This window comes from Sturnus vulgaris, chromosome 1 (assembly GCF_052056855.1).
Source record: "Sturnus vulgaris isolate bStuVul1 chromosome 1, bStuVul1.hap1, whole genome shotgun sequence".
Classification (NCBI taxonomy): Eukaryota; Metazoa; Chordata; class Aves; order Passeriformes; family Sturnidae; genus Sturnus; species Sturnus vulgaris.
In genome coordinates, this window is record NC_142243.1 from 5,603,158 (window position 1) to 5,624,464 (window position 21,307).

Genomic DNA, 21,307 nt, shown 5'->3' on the forward strand with positions numbered 1-21,307 from the left:
GTAAAGCACCGAAGTCCTCAAGGCTACCTCCTGCCAAAAGTGGGAACCTTTTGATCTTTGTGACCAGACAGCTAACTACATCTAAAACCTCCCACTGCTCTCCAGTACATTAGCATGCTCCATATCACCCCAGCCATGGGCAGTGAACAGGTCTGTCAGCATCATACAGATCACATTGGTTTAAACTCTGCATTTGTCCAAACAATGTGACCCTGTAGGACGTGTGGGGTTGGAACACTGTCCTACCTGCTTTCAGATGGGAAAGGTTCACAGTATTGTAGAATGGTTTGGGTTGGAAGGGAACCTTAAAGATTTTCCAGTTCCAACCCCCCTGCCATGGGCAGGGACACCTTCCACTATCCCAGGCTGCTCAGAGCCCCATTCAACCTGGACCTGAACACCTCCAGGGATGGGGCAGTCACAACTTCCCTGGGCAACCTGTGCCAGGGCCTCCCCATCCTGACAGGGAAGATTTTTTTCCTATCTAATCTAAACCTGTTGTCTTTCACTTTAAACCCATTCCCACTTGTCCTGTCACCACATACTCTTGTAAAAAGTCCTTCTCCATCTTTCTTGTGGGCTCCCTTCAGGTACTGGAAGGCTGCAAGTAGATCACCCCAAAGCCTTATGCACCCATTCTCTGAGGGCTCATAAAAACCTGAGCTTCATCAGGGAAAGCATCTTCCCTCCTCCCACAAAGCTGGCAGGAACTTTATCATCTCTCAGATCTCTTATGCTCTACAAAGTTGGCTGAAATCAGGCAATGGGTTTGAGAGTTTGGGAGGAAGGGCAGCCACCAAGCAGGGCTGTCTAATTCTCTCCCTTAGGTATCTCAGACATGGTTGTAACCCCACTTAAACCCATCGGTCTGACATTTCCATGTGATGTTTTAAGTTTTTCTGTTCTGTTTGGGTGTGCTTTTCTATTGTGCTTGGGTGGTGAAGACAGAACAGTTCCTATTCCAGCTGAGGACTCAAGGACAATTTCTTCAAACTTCAGGCCCTAAGCATAAACAATGTGAAAAGAGGAGGGAGGGCAAGCCAGCAAGCGAGGAGGATGAAACTTCATGATTTGAGGCTATTAACTGGACAGTTGACTCCTGCATGCAAATGGACTAAAACCTATAAAAATGTGAGATCTCATAACCAAGCTTTCTTTTGCTTCCATCTTGGAGCCATCCAGGCAGGGCCACTACTGTAGCACTGGTACTGCCCCTCAATAAATATCCACTTTATTCCTCTTAACTCTGTCTGACCTCTGTTCCAGCTCCTCTAGGCACCACATGGAGGCCAGCTGTGCCACCAGCTTCAAAAAGCAGTGACGAAGAGCCAAGGCCACCTGAGAAGAGCGCAGCAGAAGTGAGTGTGGACACCCACTGAGCAGCCCCCTAGGAAGGGGAGTGAGTCCCTCACCTCGATGATGTCCACGTGGCCGTAGGGGGGCTTGCGGTGCCGGTACATCCAGAAGGCCAGCAGGATGGCCATGGACAGCACGGCGATGGGCAGCAGCGAGTACACCAGGATGTTCAGCAGGGACGGCGGCGGCGGCGGCGGCTCGTATATGACTGTGAGAAAAGAGCAGAGTAAGCCAGGGAAAAGCACCTTCAGGAATGCAGAAGCACTCTCAGCTGCACGTCCAGAGGCAACCAAACACTTTGTGTCCCTCCACTCCAAAGCTGACAGTACTTGCTGGCTGTCACACCCAACAGCATTCATAACGCTCCGTGTTTTCTCTTCTCCTTAGATGTAACGTTAGTAATGGAGTAACAATGGCCCAAACCACACTTTGCAAGCTGAGCCTCCATCTGACCTTTATTTAAGATAGGTATTTCTTGTTGGGATACATAAAAGCAGAACACTTCCTCCTCTTAACCCTTCCAAATGCATTAAGAGAGCACGAAATCCCTTGCAGCGTTGCTTTACCTTTCACAGTGATTGACAAGTTGTCAGTTTTTAGTACAATGCTGCCGGAGCCACAATCAAATGCACTATTCCCACAGTAGTTCTTGTTCCAAATTACATCAGTGCAGTTGAGACACAAACAATGGGAATACTAAATGGAGCCATGTTGCTATGTTGGAGACAGGGAAGGAAAAAATAGCAAGACTTGCCAAATTAAACAAAAAGCTGTGAGAGAAAGAATATTTGCTACTAGGTTGCTACGGGTACGTTAATAACAGGAGATAATATAACCCATGTAAACAATTAAAAACCTATCAGGACAGCCCAGGAAAATCTGATAAAGGTCTATTGGAACATCTCAGTAAATGCAGCTAGTTCAAACCAACCTAAGGAAAAGATTCACCTGTTTTAATAGTTTTTATTGAATGATACTTTTAAAAGTATGCACCTAAAAGAATCATTGTTTTTCTATTAGACTCTGAAGATGGTCCTGCTTTTACTTTTCTTCTTTGATGCATATCCACAGACTCTGAAAGCTGACATACATCCTTTCCCTTTCAATCCCTAGACCAACAAAACAGAATCAAATGCAAAAGTCCCAGATGCTCAAGGTATCTGGAGACTCATGACCTATGAATTTAATGAGGAAGGAGTCAAACACCTTTTAAGAGTTTGAGGCTTAATTCATGCTATATGCCCTCTTCCCTTTAAGTGGGATTTTCTTTGTAACATCCCACAGTGAACTGTCCACCATAAAGAAAACCTAATCCTTACTGTTGGTATCCAAAATGTTGGTACAGCTTTAGCCATAGAGTGAAATAACCTTAAAAAAACCTATTCTTAAAGAACTGTAGCAAAAGAATTTCTGACTTCATAACCAAAACATCCAACAACTCAATGTTGACATGAAGCTGAATCAGAGGAGGTTTAGGACAAATATTAGGAAAAGGTTCTTCACCCAGAGGGTGATTGGGCACTGAAACAGGCTCCCCACTAAGTGGTGACAGTACCAAGCTCAGGGCTCAAGGAGCATTTGGAAAACCCTCCCAGGCACATGGGGTGAATGTGGGGGTTTCCTGTGCAGGGCCAGGAGTTGGGCTCGATGATCCTTGTGAGTGCCTCCCAACTCAGGGCATTCCATGGTTTCTATTAAAGTCCTTGGATACTGTGTCTAGAGGAAGAGACCCCAACTCCCCATCCTCCCAGTCACTCACTCACCTTCTGGGCCGGTGACTTCAGGCAAATGGGTGAATTTCTCATTGCAGTAGTTGCCCTCGCAGCAGCAGAAAAACACCTGAGGGTTTTCTTCTGTGGCCACACACTCCTGCCTGCACCAGGGAGGGACAGACATGGAATGGAGGGGAGAGAAAAACATTATCAACCAACTCCTGCCTCTTGTCTTTGGGAGCCAACCTGCCCCAAATTGTCTTCTCCACACACCTTTTCCTGCAGCTGCACTGCGCAGATCAGCAATCTCCACTTACAGAAAACAACTTGGCACTCAAATACCCCAGTGGATAGCAAAGACCCTTGAAAAGACTGCAAAGGAAACAAATGCTTCCATATGTACTGAGGGCATTAGATGGTGAGTAATAAATAACAGCCGCTGCTGCTAACAGAATGAGAAGGAGAAAAACGACAGAGAGACGCCTCAGTCCCTGAACAGTGACTTTCCCACAGCCCATATGAAAGCTGCCAGGGCAGAGAAATATTTGATCATGCAATTAAAGATTGTGCCATAAAGCAGTCATGCCGAGGGCTGAGCTAAGGCTGCATCACCAGCTCTGCACACTCGAAGGGCACCAGACAGCAGCAGCAACAGCCCTGCTGCAGCAGGTCTGAGGGTGTGCAGTGATAGCTCAAGGTAATGGCTTCAAACTGAAGGTTTAGGCAGGTTAGGTTGGGTTTTAAGTACAAATTCTTCACTGTGAGGGTGGTGAGGCACTGGAACAGGTCGTGCAGAGAAGCTGGTGATGCCTCATCCCTGGAATGTTACAAGGTTAGGCTGGATGGGACTTGGATCGTCCTTGGTCCTGTGGAATGTGTCCCTTCCCATGGCAGGGAGTACCAACTGGATGATCTTTAAAAGTCCCTTCCAACCCTAACCATTTGAAGGTCCTGTGATTCTCATTTTGTTTCTGGGGTTTTTAAGTTTAATTTTCAAGTGCCATCTCCTCCATAAAAAGCTTATTTCTGCACAAAAACCTTTAAGAAAATCAGTTTGCAGCTCTCATTTTTCTGCCTTTGCCTCTAATCCAGGTACTGCTACAGCCTTCCCATCACTGAGATTTCCTTCCACATTGTGCAAGGCCTTAGGGGACTTCCATGGATCAAACCAACTCCACTTCCACACATCCTCCCTCTCCCCACAGATCAATGCCAAAAGAGATGTGCACTGATTTTTGCAGTACTCTAGCTGTCATTTCTTTCTGTTTCTTAAATGCTGCTTCCCTTCCCTGCCACCTTTTGCTGTGCTATGCTCTGCTTTTAGTTATTAGGCTTGCAGAGCTGCTCTCCACAGAGAACTGTATCAAACTATTTCCTGAAGCTCAGCTAAATTATATGCATAACTTCCTTCCCTCGACCACTTGGAGGAAGTAGCAAAACAATCATATGTGTTTGACATTATTACTCATTTCTGAACCCATGCCAAGCCTCCCTTTCTGTGCTATCACTGACATACTGCCACGAGAAGAATGGAAAGGGCTCTCTTCAATCCTAGCACTGGATAGTTTTCAGTGCTTTGCTCCCTTTGGGGGAAAAAAAACAGGTATAGCCAAACTGTCTCCTCCAAGGTCTCAGCTGGGAAGCACTTGGTTTGTTTTTCAGGCTCTCATTTTTTTCATCTTCAAAGAAAGAAAGCAGCCATTTGACTTATTCAAATGAACAAAGATGTTTCAACAAGTTAAACAACGTTTCCAGATGCTTTTTGATAAAATCAGATAACAAGCCCTTTGGATTCAACAGCATCAGTGTTGGAGCCTTCAATAGCAAACACATCCTGTGCTAAATCTGTTGGTTAAAAAATCAAGCTAATGAGTGAAAACAGCCTGCTCCACATCTGCAATTCATTATCCCTGTCTCTGAGTGAAGCCATCCAGGTATGTATGACATGTTACATTTAGCAAATATTACAACTGAGACAGTGGGAGAGAATGACACATTTTTCTGTGGCAGTGAGGGCACATTTTGGAGTAGTTCATGTGCTCTGCAGGGGAATGTGAACATGACCTCTCCAGCAGGGCTGTGTAAATAAACGAGAGCACACAAGTGGATTTTTAAACACTACCTTTTTCCTATAACCTTAAATGTACATGTGCCACATTCTTGTTTCCTCAAGATAAAGAACAGAGTAAGGAGTTGTCACCCTCAGCGTCCCAACCCTTGCACTCCAAAATTTTTCCACATTTTAGTGACAAAAAGGAGGCAGCACTCAGCATATCCCAGTGCCCACTGCTCCAAAAGCAGCAGCAGCAGCCATCAGAACAGGACCATGCCCTGCATCCAAGGAGACAGAATACAGGTGCATCTGACAAAGGTGCTCCCAGAAATTCGGCATCCAAAGGTGCCAGAGACACAAAGGGCATCAGCACAGCAGCACCGATTGAAAAATCATCTTCTTAGCCATTTTTGCCACCTTGGGATGTAACACTGCCTGCATGGAAGTCTGCCAAGGGCACTCAAGGGAAGAGAAAAAATGAAAAGGACTACATTTAAAGAGGCTTTATTCCTTTATGTAATAATTAAAGCTAACCTTTATTTCAAATGTTGTTTTTGATACTTGTACTGTTTTTTTAATTCTCAGAAGCTCTTTTAGGTTTGCCCTGGAACTTGTGGCTTTGGAAAGTCAGGCAATGGGATACTGGAGCTCAATTCTAAGGCTGGAAAAGGCTGGTGAGGAGCCCTGGAAACTTTTTACCGTTGTAACAGAGCAACACATTATGACAAAGTTTAAGAACCACTACATCCCTGCAGAGACACTCAGTGACAATACAAGTGTCGCTGGATATGAGAGCAGGCACTGAAAGGAGAAATCTGTTTACAGTAAACACTTCTGCTTGGAAGAAGGAAACTACAGTGACCTTCTGTTCTCAAAAGAATCGGCATTAAGATGACTAATGGGCCAAGGAGGATTGATTTATTGGGAAAGAACAAAAATTTAACTATATATAGAGCCTGGCTACTCAATCGGCAAGGGAATAGGTGTGGTAGGAAAGTGGGAGCTAATAATAGAACAAAGATGAGGAACAACTTACAGTCGAGATAAGCCAAGACAACAGGCACAAAAGCAGGGGAACTGTACAGCACCAAAGGGAGAAAACACTGCAGCCATGGGACAAATCTAGTTCCAGCTTAACCCCACAGCTTAGCACCTGATCTTCCTAAAACTTTCAGAACAAGAAGCTACAAAGATGCACAACTGAGAATTGCACAAAGGTGAGATCGACCTACATTATGTGTTGTATCAAGGGGAATCCTTGAATTTTATGTTGCTAATCCTTATTGAAAGGGCTTGGTTGGTTGGTCATTGGTTTGGGTTTTTTTAAACAAAAACCCTGAGCTTAGAGCTGCTGAACATTGTCCTTTTCAACTGCGAAACTTCATAGAGCTGTTTTCTTTAGCTGTAATTCTTTTCCCCTTTGTAGAATTGCATCAAGGGAAGTGAGAAAAGGCTAGTTAATTTTCCCAGCTATTTAATGAGGCTGGAGCCTTCACACTACAAAACCTCACTCCTTTTCAGCTTGCTACAGGCAGTGACACACAAACTCACATTGCTTTTGCTGCCCCACTCTCTCTCCTGGCCCTTCTCTTCACTCAGCCAAAGAACAGTGGAACTTTTTGCAACATCACAAATGCCAGGATATCTCAACCCCTAACCACCCCCAGATATCTGTGTTTTTCTAGACAGCTCCAAATGTTCCAAGTTTTCACTTCTATCACCAAATGCTCCTGGAAGAACATATTGCTCTTCATTTGATGGTACAGGACAGGTTTCTCAATAAATGCCAGAATTATCAAAGCTTTGCTAGGGGAAAAAACAAACAAAACAAAACAAAACACAAAACCACTGAAAGTGATTTTTGCAGCTTCTATTTAGAAAGTCAAAGCAGGTTAGGTGACAATTCTGAGACCTCCATTAGCAACAGAAGTAATTGCAGCAGATGCTTTTGCCAATCAACTTGGACTTGCCTTCTTTTCCTCTATGCAAAAAAATCATGAGCTTTTACACTTAAAAGATCAATTAAACCCGTATTTAGATAAACCAGCTGGGCTATTACCTGTCATAGCAGTTGAAGTCATCTAACCAGCAGCCTTTCTTCACCAGCTCGATGGAGCCCGAGTTGTTTCTCCAGGAGGCGTAGCAGTGGAGCCGCTTGTCCTTCTCCCCCTCGCAGCGCTCCACGCCGCTCTGGTTGGTCTTCTCCAGCTCCCAGTTGGCATTGTAGTAAATGCACTCCCTCGTCTCAGCCTCCCCATGGCCTGGTCCTGGAAACAAAAATCAAGCCTCAGCAACATTCAGGTAAAATCAGAAATAGATCCTGGGAATCGTATGGCTCTGTTTTAGGGGATGTGTGTATTTGATTCTCTGGGAGCTGAGCAGCTCAGCAGTGTGAGCTCCAGCACAGTGTGGAGATTATTCTTCTCCTCTGGGGTGAGGTGGGGGATGGAGAGGTCAGGTTTGCCTGAGCTCACACAGGAGTTCGTGGTGAAGTCAAGAGCCCAGCTGAGACCTTCCCAGATCTCCTCTGGACAATGCTTCAACCTTAGCACCCTAAAAAAGGGGATGCACAAGGCAACACATTGTAATGTCTAACCACAGAATGTCTAATAATATCTAATGTCTAACCACAGAAACCAGAAACCCTGTTTAGCAAAGAACCTCCCAGGGTGCTACTTGATGCTTGCTGGGATGTCATGCAGTGGAGTTACTCTCCCTCTCCACCACTACTTTGGGAAACAACACCTAAAAATACACAGTTTCTTCCATGGATGTAACTGAGAAGAGATAATATTCATCCTGCAGGGAAAGGCCAGACCAGTGGCCATTCCTCACCTAGATCCCAGTTCAGGCTTATTTGGGTAAGACTCCATGTGATAAATGCCATGTTTTTAGCTGCCTTTCATGGCTCACAGTGCCTCCCCACCTAAGCAAGACCTTCAGCAACAGAAAATTCTGTTCCCCAAACAACACTGGCCACCCCAAATGAATGCTTGGCCACCACAGACAAAGGAGACCCCATAGCTTGTGGATCTTCCCTCCTTTAGAGCCTTGTACCAAAGGACTGTGGAGCTCCTAATGCCCCCATAGCCACCATGTGGCAGAACTGAAATACAATTTGCAGACACATCCATTAAAACCAGAGTCAAATAAGGGAACACTGGTATTTGTAGATGACCTGTTCTGTCCTAAACCTTAGAAATCCTCTCTTCATCTGGAAATACTCTGCTTTGTGGAATTCTGAGGATCAGTTCAAAACAAAACAAAGAATGAAACAAACACAAGTCTTGTAAGCAGACAAATACAAAAGGTACCATGAGCCCTGTACCATGATGACTCTGTAAATTCTGAAATGCCCTACAGCCATCTCTCTTTGGGATTACCAAGCCTAAGGTAAGGTCAGGGCTGGCCATTATTTTGATGGATTGCAATCATGGAAAATGTAGGTATCTCAATAAAATGTGTTGACAACTGGGTAGAAAACACAAATAGGTCCCACAGGATGGTGAAACAAAAGTGCTGTGCTCCCAGAATAGCCAGACCTCTGTGAAGCCTAGAACTAAGTTTCTAGCAAGAAAACCACAGTTCTGAATAAGCTAGGGGTGATGGGTCCAGCCTGCTCCCAGTCCCAGCACCTGGACTTAGCAATGGGCAATTTTCATGGCATGGAGGAAACTCATCACACTAGGAAAGATCTCTTTGCAAACTGCTGAGGTGTTCAATCCTTCAATAACACTTTTTAGGAAAACGGCTTGATTTGCATCGTGGGAGAGACTGCAAGGGAGTAGGGGTATGAGAATGTCATAAAGCTGACTTCTGAAACTATATTCAATTATATTCAAAGCACACACAGACAAGAGCTCAATTTCAATAGCACCTGCAGGTTTTATCAGCCCTTGCAAAGCTCCATCAGATTTTTCCTCTGACAAGTTGCTTACAATAATGAAAACAATCTACCAATGTCCCTCAACACAGAACAATGTCAATATTGACACTCCTTGTTAAAGCCTTGATATTTGTTCTCTTGATACTTACAGCCGTGCTTTTTTAGGGCAGATTAAGCATTTTTGCTAAATACTGGTTAAATCAGCAGGAAAGCAAAAGAGCTTTGTCTTATGTGTGGGGGTGAAGGGCGATATCTTTTTACTTATGAAGGAAAGAATAAGTATCTTAACTGCATAGAATCAGAATGGTTTGGGTTGGAAAGGATTTTTAAAGGTCATCCAGTCCAATATCCCTGCAATAAGCAGGGACATCTTCAATTAGACCAGGTTGCTCAAAGCCCCATCCAACCTGGGCTTGAATACTTCTGGAGCCACTACCTCAATGAACAACCTGGGCTAGAGTTTCACCACCCTCACTGTAATGTCACATGGCTTCCAGCTGGTACCTGACACCTAATCCACACTTATCATCTTCTGCTCCACTCCTGGAAATACACTTTGTAATATCATTTTTATCATCCCAAACTGAATATCATTTTTGATCAAGAGGGAAATTTCCCCTCTCTCCCCAGCTCTATCTCCCAGAAAGCTGGAAGGTTTAATGAACCATTTCACTGGAAAGCAGCCTCAAAATCTAATCTTAGCTCAGCCACCATCAGCTGCAACCTCAAGCAATATCGTGTAGCCTCTGTTTTCTCCACCATAAACGACAGCCAATGCAATGCTGAGGTGAGATTCGATATTTCCACTGTGCTTTGGAAAGGGAATGCTGAAAAGATGTGAAGCAGGAGCTGTATCAGCTCTGGGACCAGCAAACCAAGGCTGCTAAATCCTGTGTTGAGCCCAGGCTCCCTTCCCCCAAGACAGTTGTCTTTTCTGGAACAAGTTTCAGCTGAAGACTAAGAGCTGCTTGCAAACACGCAAACCCAGCTCTGCAAACAGCAACCGCGCCAGGAAAAAAAGGCCTTTCCCAGTTCTCCCCCCCGCTGTCAAAGTTTAGATGATTTGAATAAAAGCATGCATAAAGTTTTAGATGGCTAAATAGATGTATGCTTTCTTTATAACAGCTCCTAAGGATGCTTGCATTAAGAAGACACTTTAAAAACCTGCGTGTTTGTTACCTGCTTTCAGATCTCTTTAAAAGCCATTTGGTAGGATCCTCGCCCCGCTGGGTGCTCACGACTGCAAGAAACCCTTCTGTTTGTACCCAAGATGGTCTCAGCAGGAAGGGGCACGGCTCCAGGTCTGGGTATTAATTTACCTGCTGCTTTAGCTCATCAAGAAACACTCACACCTTGCTCTGTAATGGATCATGCAGAGACCAAAGTTTGCAGCTAACTGCCTGTTCTGCACTTGCTGTGGTAAAACCCTCACTGAACAGAGGGAGGGGAGTCAAAACAGGGGGTCATCCCTTTGAGGGAGAAAGGTGGTGACTAAGACAAGGAAATCTGAGCTTTGCTCATCCATCCCCAAGGAGTCATGTAGCTTTTCCTGCCTCTTGAGCAATGGATACCCCCAAGACCACTGCAGATGGTGTCTGTAAAAACACTGAGCTGGACATTGGGTAATGGTTTTAAACAAAAAATAAAATTAAATTTGATAAAAGGAAGAAGTATTTTTCTCAATGAGGGTGATAAAACACTGGAACAGGTTGCCCAGGGAGGTGATAGATGCCTCATCTGTGGAAACATTCATGGTCAGGTTGGACAGAGCTCTGAGGAACTTGTAGTTGAAGATGTGTTTGCTCACTGCAAGGGAGTTGGACTAGATGCCCTTTAAAGGTCCCTGCCAGCCCAAACTATTTTATAATTCTGCCAAGTGACAAAGGCATGGATAACATGTCCTGCTTCTCATTTCAAGTTGCAAGAAGAATCAGAGGGTGTTGCCCCAGGATATGTGCAGGAAGCACTTGCCTTCCTCCACCAGGCACAGCTGATGCATCAGCACAAGGATTTGACTGGGCTTCCCTGTGCCCCCAGCAATACAACCTGGCTCAAAAGAAGTGTTGTACCAAACTTGAGCATCTGACAGGAGTGACGCTGTTAATCTTGGCCAGAAGGGCCTTTCCTGAAAAAAAAGTCTTTCAGTGCAGTCATAGACCACAGCTTGAGACAGATTAAAGGGGTTGTGTTCCCACAGTCCTGTTCTCCCTCTCCTCACTCTTGTCATCTCCTGGGAACGATCCTGAGCTCCTTCATTTGGTGGCACTGCCTGGTAGCATCCTGCTCATGTGGGATGGAAAATAAACACCCCAGAGAACTGCTCAGCTTTTGGCAGAAAATCAATGGGACTTGGGTGCAACGAGATACAAAACCTTTGCTGAGCAAGTGTTGGAAGATCACTGTTGAAACCTGGTCTTATTCATTGGGTCCCCATTGCTCTCCTGCCTAAGCATATTCCACCAGCCACAATGCAAAATTTGGGAGAAAAAGTTGCAAAGCAGGAGAATGGACATGGGGCAGGAACATGGACATGGGGCAGGAGCATGGACATGGGGCAGGAGCATGGACATGGGGCAGGAGCACAGCATCCCCAGCACTGCATCCCACTCTCAGCCCCAGCTCTCTCCACGGAAAGGAGCCTTGTGTCAGCAGGCAGGCAAAAACAATCAACTTCTTAATACCACAATCCACAAATAGTAATTTAAATGATAAAGCCTGAAGTCCTGTTTGAAATCAAAATCTAAGGAAGAATCGGGCTTTGCAGGAGCAGATGGGTTTCTGGCATCCCACTGCACCCACCCAGCGCTTCAGGGATGTGAGAAACGACTCTCACCTTTTAAAATTTCAAAAGGTTTATTAAACCTTAACAAAATACAACAGAAAGACTCAATAAGGAAAAATTACAGCAGCCATGTGCTCGCCTACAAAATGGATTCTCTGCCTTTTATACTCTTGGCCCCTCCCAAAGTCTTGTCAGTCAAATTCCATCCTTTGGTGGAGATCCTTTTTTTACGACTTGACTGGAGGGCAGGTGTTGCCATGCTGTGCCTCTTAGTAACAATCCTGCCCTCCTCCCAACTGCCCTGACTACCCAGGCTGTCCAGTGGTAACAATACAAGGGGGAGGGGAAAGAAGACTATGGGGAGAACATACCAAAATAAAATAACTATACATCTATGAAACTTCTCTTAACATACACAGAATGTTCATCCCTTAATTGTGAGAGCCAACCATCTCATTGCCCATCTATAACAGGCATGATGCAGTGTGGCTTGTCCTTGAACAGAAGCATCACAGAAATACCTTTACACAAAATACCAAGCCCAAATAACTCCCACACATCACACAGGCAGAGAGGGGGGCTACCCACCACCACCCATTTTTGGGGTGGAAATCAACTTTTTGGCCTCAGTCCGGAGGAACTGTCATTGTGCTGATTCCCCTGGGTCAATTTTCTGCTCCAAATGTCTGAAGCATCACTAGGTTTTTGCCAAGCAAGACCCCCAGCACCCATCTGAGGCACATAATGATGGGAAGAGCAGTCGAAGCACCATGCGACATGGGAAGACCTCTTGCCTCTACTTGGGAGTTGCAAGGCACAGAGGGAGCTCATTAAAAAAAGATCCTTGTGAACTGAAGGACTTCAGCCTGCTGAGACATGGGACCTTGCTGCTGATCTGAGACTAAACCCTGCTCTCCTAATTTGGAGTCGCTGACAGATCACTGAGGCTGTATCATTATCCAACATCTTCTAAATTATAGCCAAGATCCAGTGTAGCAACTCCTGGTCTAGGTGTTAGCAGTTGCCAGGCTCCTAACTCATAATTAGATACATAGGGAATATCTTCCCCAAGGCTGAAGGCTGCTATAAATCTCAGCTCTTTATCTCTGCCTGTCCCCTTTTGAAAACCTAAAATGAAAGTATATACGAAAAGATGGGATGTGTCAAAATAGTCTGCATAAACACTGAGTGATTTACCAGACAGTCTGTTTGCCTGACTGTCAAAACCACCGGGCTTTATATATGAAACAGTGTATGCAACTGAAGTTATTTGCAAACACTTCGTTATGTCCCTATATAGCTATTTGTAGATGTAATTTTATAATATAAAACGGCGGAGATTGTACACTGAATTGGGGTAATTGCCCTCTAATTTGGAGGGTAATTGCATGCAGCAATTAAGCAACTGCGGATGCATTCTTGCACGTGTGATTATGGAAGTCGGGCCCTTTGTTTGAGGTTCGGGTTTGCTTTCAAGAGCTCTCCCTCAAACCATGGCAGGGGATGAGCAGAGCTGGGAAATCAGGGGCTGCTGGCTGCTCACCTTGCAGCGCAGCATCTGCTGGGATGAGCCACTTCACCCCCTCCCCAGGGCATGCTAAACCAGCTGCCTCCAAACCCACAGCTGCATTTTGGCACACCCTTCAGTGGGGGACCACAATCTAAGCATTTGTGGAGCACTCTTGGAGAGGCAAAGGCAGGGAAAGAGGGCTGCTGCCTCCCAGCTCTCCCTCTGCCAGGCACCTGCCCAGAAATCACATGCAGGACTACAGATTAAAGAATTTCAAATAGTTGTTGCTAGAAATTCAGAATCAAGCCAGATGAAGGCTTGCAACTGGAAATGTTTGGAAAATGTTGCTCTGGAGAGACCACCCAGTTGCATCTCTGCAAAACGAATGTGAGATTTCTGAGCGTTGCTCCAGCACTTATTCCCCAAGCGGGGTGATTTCATTCCTGCTGTACTTAAATAATAGGGGCTAAATACATTTTTAGGCAAAGCATCAAACTCGTGATGACATCTGTGGTTAAGCACGTAACTGCACACGAGGATTTGGAGACTTGTTGCTTTTATCCCCTGTTCTTTCACTCAAGTCTTTAAACAACAGCAGAAACAAGCCCCTGTGGCTCTGCAGAGCCTCTTTCTCAAGCCAAAACTTCACCCCACCTTTGGGGACCTCAATGGCCAGGGTTTGTCCAGGCAGAGATACCCCATTCAAGCAGCTGGATGCAGGGATGGTTAATTAGAAGCATCTATTATTGTAAAATGCTTTGGTTCTTAAGCCAGATCAGGTATATCTGGGTGCAAGCAACACTGAGAAAGCAAAGGTGTAATGCCAAGGGAAGATATTACTTGGAATTTTGTTTTCTGTCAATAGATTTGGCTTATCCCACAGTAAAAGAGCTCCAAGTTTTCGAGTCAATCAATGGCTGTTAATCTATTATCTCAGCATATATTGCCATGGTAACCTGCAATGATGCCATTGACAACCACTCTCAAAAGGACAGGAGGCTTTAAGTCATTTTCTTTTAAAATTAAAAAAGGAACTTTAATATTAAGAAATACATCCTCTCTGCTCACCAGGGATGACAACTCAGGGCTTCTATATTCACACCATGACTCACACTTCACAGCTTCCACGGACATCTGTGTAGCAACCCCCCCCCCCCCCCCCCCCATATATCTCTTTTTAAACTTGGGTTTAAGTCAGTAAATGATAACAAGAAAATTATTCCAAAGAATTAGATCTTTATTAGAATTTTCCCCCAAACAGACAGCAAAACCTGTTTTGTAAAATGCAAGGAGTGTGTTTTAGGAGTTATTACTACCAGCTTGGGGAAAGGTGAAGTAATGGTTTCATTCTTCTGAATAATTTTTCTGGTATTTTAAGTCAAACAGGCTGGGTAGGAGAAGAACCCAGAGAAGGACATGGAGCATCCCAGCTCCTCACAAGGCCACAAAACCAGGCAGATCCTGCAGAGGGAAGATGGAGCTGAGATGACAGCAACACTCAGCTGAGTGAAATACTGAGTGTCCACACACACATACGTGCACACAGAGCTGATGAGATTAATCTCCTGGCGCAAAGGGGAGGATCTCTCAGGAAAAGGTTTAGTAAATCATTCCTCTGGCCAGGCAGAGCAATCCAAGGAGGTTTGGCCACTGGCTGGCTTGGTTTGTAGCAGGACAGAAATGCTGCCAGCAGTTAATCAATTTTTGGAAGCAGAGCATTTTTGACTTCAACTCAGAGGGTCACTTCTATATTTTATTTAAAGAAGAGATCATTTTAGTTATCCATTAGAAAAATCCTATTTTGTATCATTTCAGTTAAGGACAAAGCCAAAAATGTAATTACATTTCTCCCTTCACATCACTAACTGTATCTGTCTCCCCCAAAAAGGTTTTAGTTCTTTAATAAAACCATCAGGGAGATCAATCAAAAGCATTTAATGCCGTGGTGCTTCTGCAGTTCATGTTTAAATGCACTTTGGGTCACAAACGAGGCAATTTGGACAGCAGAGCTCAAACCAGATTAGTAATAACACAAAAAAAAGGCCTAATTCCTAATTGTTTTTTTTTTTTTTTTTTTTGCACAGATACATACTCCTCCTCAGCTACACCCAAGAGAATGAAATGAAAACCAAGCCAGCCCTGACAAGCACGAAGTCACAGATCCGAAAAGGGCACTGCTGCCACCCGCCTGCCTGTGCACGGCGTGGGGTGGAGGGGACCACGAGGAGCTGCACATTGCCCATCCCAGCTCCCTCCCAGAGCTCTCAGAGCTGCTGCCTGTCCGTGTGTGTCCAGCCCTGAGGATGCCACCTTGGGCAGCATCCCTGAAATGATGCTCCTCCATCCCCCCAGTTCATTGGAAGACACCTCCAGGCTTCCTTTGCACCACCACAGCCTTGCTCCACAGAGGAATTCTATGAAGGAGAGGTTGTGTTTTCTCCCCCAGACCACGAGTTTCCAAACAGGCATATAATTATTAAGATTTTTTTTTCTTAAATTTGAGGTGTGCACTTATAAAAGCATTAAGCAGGATATTTATTTAGCTTGTAACAGCAGTGACTACTCTTTGGCATGAAAAATGGCCCCCTGTGGGCTGAGCACTCTGCACACAAGCTACCAAGAAGGTGTCTCAGCAACCAAACTTTGCAGCTCCTCTAACGGAAAATATTAGAGCTTAATTGCAAGATTAAGGTATTTCCAACTGCATTCCTGAAAATCAAAAAGAGGGCAAGTCTTGACCAGATTCCACAAATCACTAAGTAAAATGTGCAGCGAGTTCTGAAATGACATTTAGAACACAATAATTTGTTCTCTCCCATTCTCCTCGGGAGTCAGCATGGGCTCTCCAAAGCACATGGGAGGAGGAAGTGAAATCACGTACATTCGTAAATATTTTCCCCACACACAGAGAAGTTTTGAAAAGCTTTCAAAGCAAGCCTGGAAAATGAATTTCCTTCCAGGCAGAGGAACAAGGGTATGGGAGCATCTCCTTGTGGAGTGCAGAGGTTTAAGGAGCAGCAATAATCATGTGGTGGTGCCTTTCCCAGCTTTGTCACGTACATCTGCTCCATCCCACTGTCCTCGTCATCCTGTGACACTGCCACCAGCAGAAATGCTTTTCAGAGCTCCTGATTTTTAAGGTCTTCTCCAGGGAGTGAGTGATGTGTCTCCAACACAGCACAGCACACCTGGCAAGTCACAGAGAACTTTGGTACCAGAACAGCAGCACCTCAATTCATAATCTACACGGGGTCCTCCAAGATTTATCAGCAGGGACATTTCAAATATGCTTTAAAATGTGCTGAGTCTACTAAGATTGGGCCCCAAGTGCTTTTCTATTGATTCTGCTTGACATTTCCAAATACCACAATTCCAAATTTAATTCACTGGTAATTGGAAAAACTGTAATGCATGTAAATGGACAAGAAGATGTGGGAAGTCCAAAAGGTCAAGCATCAGGAAAACGTGTCCCCAAGAACTAAATGATGCTTGTTTGTGTTCCTGTCACCCTCTTCTACTTGAATAATCAAAGCTTGGAGTTGAACAGTTTTCTCAGCAGGATGGAGGAAGAAAGGCAATAAAAAACCACAACCACTCTAAACCATGGAACCAGTTCAAAAATCACTGTTTTAAACTCCATCACTGACCAGAATTCAAATACACCATAGAGATGAGTCACTTAATCAGCAGAATACATGAGCAAGTGGGAAACTCAAGGAAGAATTAATTTGAAAATGCTCTCAGTAGAAGAACATTATCTCTACCTAGAAATCAGGTTTCTAAGATTACCTTTCTGCTACATCACAGCTTCTCCTTGCCAGCCAGTTGAAGGGGAGGCAGTGACAGAGAAAAAATCTTATAGATGTGTGAGTTCAACCCTCAGTTCCAGCATGGTGATGGATGGTTGTTGGCAGGTGCCAACTGGGATCTCTTCTTTATTGACCTGAGAAAACCAAACTTCTCCTTCAGAGGAACCAAGGGCTTCAGGGACAAGAAATGGTGCAGGACCAGGCAGGGGATGCTTGTCCAGCTCTTTGCACTGTGTTGATGGGGAATCAAGCTCTTTTGGGCAAAGATCATTCATATGCTATACAAAATACACTATGACAAAAATCCCCATATTTCTTCATGTTCTAGAGAATAAAACATGCATATTTTAGCTGCCAGTCTGACCTGCATTCCCCCCAGCACGTGAGCAATCAGCAATGGTCTGACACCCTGCGTTCAGCTCAAAGGGTAAGAACACGATGGAAGTGCAGTGCACAAAAAAGCACAAGCACAATTTATAGGCAGTCTTACTGAAGGACAAGCATCCATTACCACATCCCAAACAGAGATTCCTCCATCCAGAGGACATGTGAAAATACTTGATAACTCCTTGGTGCAAGGGACATCTTTTGCATTACACTCTACACCTTCAGACCATTCAAGGTTTGCAGAAGAAACCACTGATTTTTAAAAGCTCTTTCCCCAGTGTACACTGGTATTTCAAGAGTTAACAAGCAAGCAGAACATAGCTTGAAAGAGAAGGGAGGCAGGAAAAAAGCAGGTCTCTGGCCCTTGCAATCACAAACTAGCCTTAAGCCCTCCAAGAGGAAGTAAAGACATTCCTAAAATTCTTCAAAGATGAGAAGTAAGTTGCCAGCCAAATCAGAAGTCCATTTCTCCAGTCTTTATGCTCTTAATGGCAAATCCCACATGAGCAATTTTAAGAGCCTCTTTTACAATGGAATTTTCTCCCAAGTGGCTATAGCACATTTAGGATTTGTCTCATGTTTACAGAAATGTATCTTTCTCCTTGGGGTCTACTGAAAAAAGCTGCTGTCAGACGACCTGAGGAAGGAATGTAGCACAATCCAATACCATCATGCCATTTCCAGTGATTGTTTCTGTTACAATAACGAAAGGCAGGGAAGAAACGTCTGGATAACTGCACTGATTCTCTAAAGACAAGTTATAAAAGAGATTTTATGTAAAGGGACACGGGGGGAAATAAAGTTACCTATTAGCTTTCATTTTGATTTCATGCATTAACCAGCATCCAGATCTCACTTTGAAATAAAAATGGTTTTGAGCAGATTGTCCCAGGAAGTTGAAATTCTGCCTGTTTCACAGGTGGGAAGCAATAAAATAACTGCATGCTCTGGGACAGGTCTTTTCCTTCCTGGTTTTCTCCCACCATAGGAAGACTAAACCACTCTGGACCACAGTGTGCACATGGAGTGAAAGAAGAACTTACCCTCCATCCATATCCAAACTTTCTGGATGAGCTGAGCTCAACAGCTGCAGCCCAGAAACTGGGTACATTCCCTTCCAGTTCAACTTTCTATTTGGATGCCATTTAGTTCCCAAGGTGACCAGGGCTCCAATATTATGGAAAAGAGCACAAAGAAATATTCTGAGATTCAGCACAGTACTCCCAATTTCCTGACCTTGGATAGGTGGGGATCTCCACTAGCACCATCTCTGATGCTGCTTCCACATATTTAGATGCTGATGTATGTGAATAAGGAGATGGGGGTGCCCTTGTCTGGGCCTTTCAGAGATACCATGAAAATTTAGAGGGATTTATCACTGGAAATACAATAAGAAGCCAAGACAAGAGAAGGCTCCAGGGAGATCTTACTGCAGCCTACCAAAGTACAAAGGAGGTTTACAAGAAAGGTGGAAAAAGACTTCTTACAGAGGCCTGTGGTGATAGGACAAGGAGAAATGGATATAAAATGAAAGATGTCAAGTATAAATTAGGGAGAAATTCTTTCCTGTGTGGGTGGTGAGACACTGCAACAGGTTGCCCAGAGAAAATGTGGATGCCCCATCCCTGAAGGTGTTCAAGACCAGTTTGGATGTGGTGTGGAACAACCTGGTCAATGGAAGGTGTCCCTGCCCATGACAGGGGGATTGAAACAAAAGGATCTTTAAAGGTCCCCTCCAACCCAAACCTGTCAAATACTCCTCTATAACCTGTAACATGATAATTTTAGGCTGCAGTCAAATCCTTTTCTTTCACCTCAAGAGCTTCATCAGCAAGATGCAATAATCCCTTGTTTTGTTCCACATGCTTGAGTTGAAGGATGGGAGAGGTGCCTGCAGGAACGTAGAGACAGAGGACTGGCAGCTATAGAGAGATGAGCAAACTACAACCCTGAACACATCTTTTTACTGCCTCCCCTTGCTCAGATATATTTGGGGACACAAACATGCAAACTACTCCCACCTCTCTGACAAAAAGGTACTTTATGTGACATTACTGTACACTCCTGCTAATCAGCAGGAACAGAAATGGAAGACATGCCACCAGTAAATTCCATTTTTCGCTAAAGAAAATAAAAAGTTCCAAGGCAACGTGAAAAGCTTCAGAGTGACAGCAGCCAGTTGAGCAATAAAAGCACTAATCTCCCTGCTAGGTTTGAACACATGGATCCAGTGCTCTTCAGCCAATTTCCCTGAACTTTGGTAAGGCGTTGCAGCCATCTCAGAAGAGCAAACAAAACTTTTGATAACTTTTTGGAGGGTGCAGGACCATCTGCTTCCATACCAACAAGCAGGTGAACACACCTGTCCCAAGCAAGGCAGCAGCACAGAGGGGAATCCCCCCACTTTTATATTTTTGGGAACAAAGAAAAGGTCATAGGAAAGGGTCAGCCCAAGCTGCTTTACGTATTTTCCATGGGCATCATGTCACAGTTCAAGCTTTTCAATATAAATACTTTAGTACAGGATTCACTTTCTTTAATGCAATAAGCCCAGGAAAACATAACCTACTGTTCTAGTTATATCCTGGGAGCTCTGGTGAGCACTAAGAGATGCACTCTTCTTCAAGCTGAATGAACAATGGAGAATAAAACTGCTCCTCCATTTCCACAATGGCCCCTGCCAATGCAACTGCTCAAGAGTGAAACAAGAGATGAAGGATGAAACAAGTGGTAAACAACAAGTGATGAAGGGTGAACCAATCACATCTGGCTCAAAGCACACCTGGAGAAGCCAGCTCCTCACACAAAGGGCAGGTGATGTGGGGAACCTTCTCAGCAGATTCCCCATAATGTTTTAAGAACCACATGCACTTGCTTGTTCTGCTGCTCCTGCCCTGTCATCTTTCAGCAAAAGGTGAGGTCAGATTACCAGGCTGGGTGGGCTTTTGTTCTGGCTTAGTCTGGCCATTGTCCAGTTCCTATATTAGATGTCATCAACCTAAAATCATCATTTAAAAACAATCCAAATGTTGCAAGACCCAAGCAGCTACTGACCAACCAAATGCAGTACATCATTGACTGCAAGTTTGCTCTTGATTTCCATCCCCACCCATCCAGGCAGCCTGCATTTCTTTTCATGTTGGGATTTGAGGAACCCAATCCCTCTGAACAACTGCCCTGAGCCCAGAAGTGCCATTTGGAGCTGACAGCTGCTGAGAGAAGAACACAAAGCCCTCTTCCTCCCTGAGTCCTTCCCTGATTCCCTTACAACCTTTTCCCAATAGATAGAGCTTTTGCTTTGTATCTCTTTGCTGGTATTTTCCATCTTATCAAGTTTTTAATGTTGTATGTAGCAAGGATACCCCTGCCATTTAAAGAGGGAAGCATGCAGTAGTTATTATTCATTAACAATAGTAGTAATTATTCATTAACAACACATCACAAGTGATCTTTACACTGAAGTAGAGGAAGCCACGTGCCTGCCTGGCTGTATTCTGGAAGGGCCAAGTGTTTTAAAAGGAGTAAATATTTCCATGCAGGATAGACAGCCTAACCTATCTTGAAAAAGTGCCTCATTCTTGAGAGAACAAAAACTGTTTAAAACATCTCAGATTAAGTATCCACAACTCAATATACAGTTTTGAAAAATCTAAGTGGAAAGGAGAAGTCACCATAGTGCTTGGTCCAAGCTTGCATCTCACAACCCCCTTTTGTCTCAGCATAGCGAGAAATTAATATTTTGTCTTCCTTGCTGTACAAAGTACAATTTCTAGATGGGACATGTCTCACAATGAAATATGAAGAATATTGGT

General features: G+C 44.3%; 1 protein-coding gene across 1 annotated transcript in view; it reads right to left on the bottom strand.

Moving 5' to 3' along the window:
* ACVR2B (activin A receptor type 2B) overlaps window positions 1-21,307 on the bottom strand; it is a 105,717-nt gene that overhangs the window by 22,162 nt on the left and 62,248 nt on the right. Inside the window, exons 2-4 of the mRNA XM_014873722.2 lie at window positions 7,181-7,388; window positions 3,120-3,229; window positions 1,413-1,564 (exon numbers count right to left, since the gene is read on the bottom strand). Of these exons, the coding sequence (XP_014729208.1) occupies window positions 1,413-1,564; window positions 3,120-3,229; window positions 7,181-7,388 (470 nt within the window). The remainder of the gene's footprint in view (window positions 1-1,412; window positions 1,565-3,119; window positions 3,230-7,180; window positions 7,389-21,307) is intronic.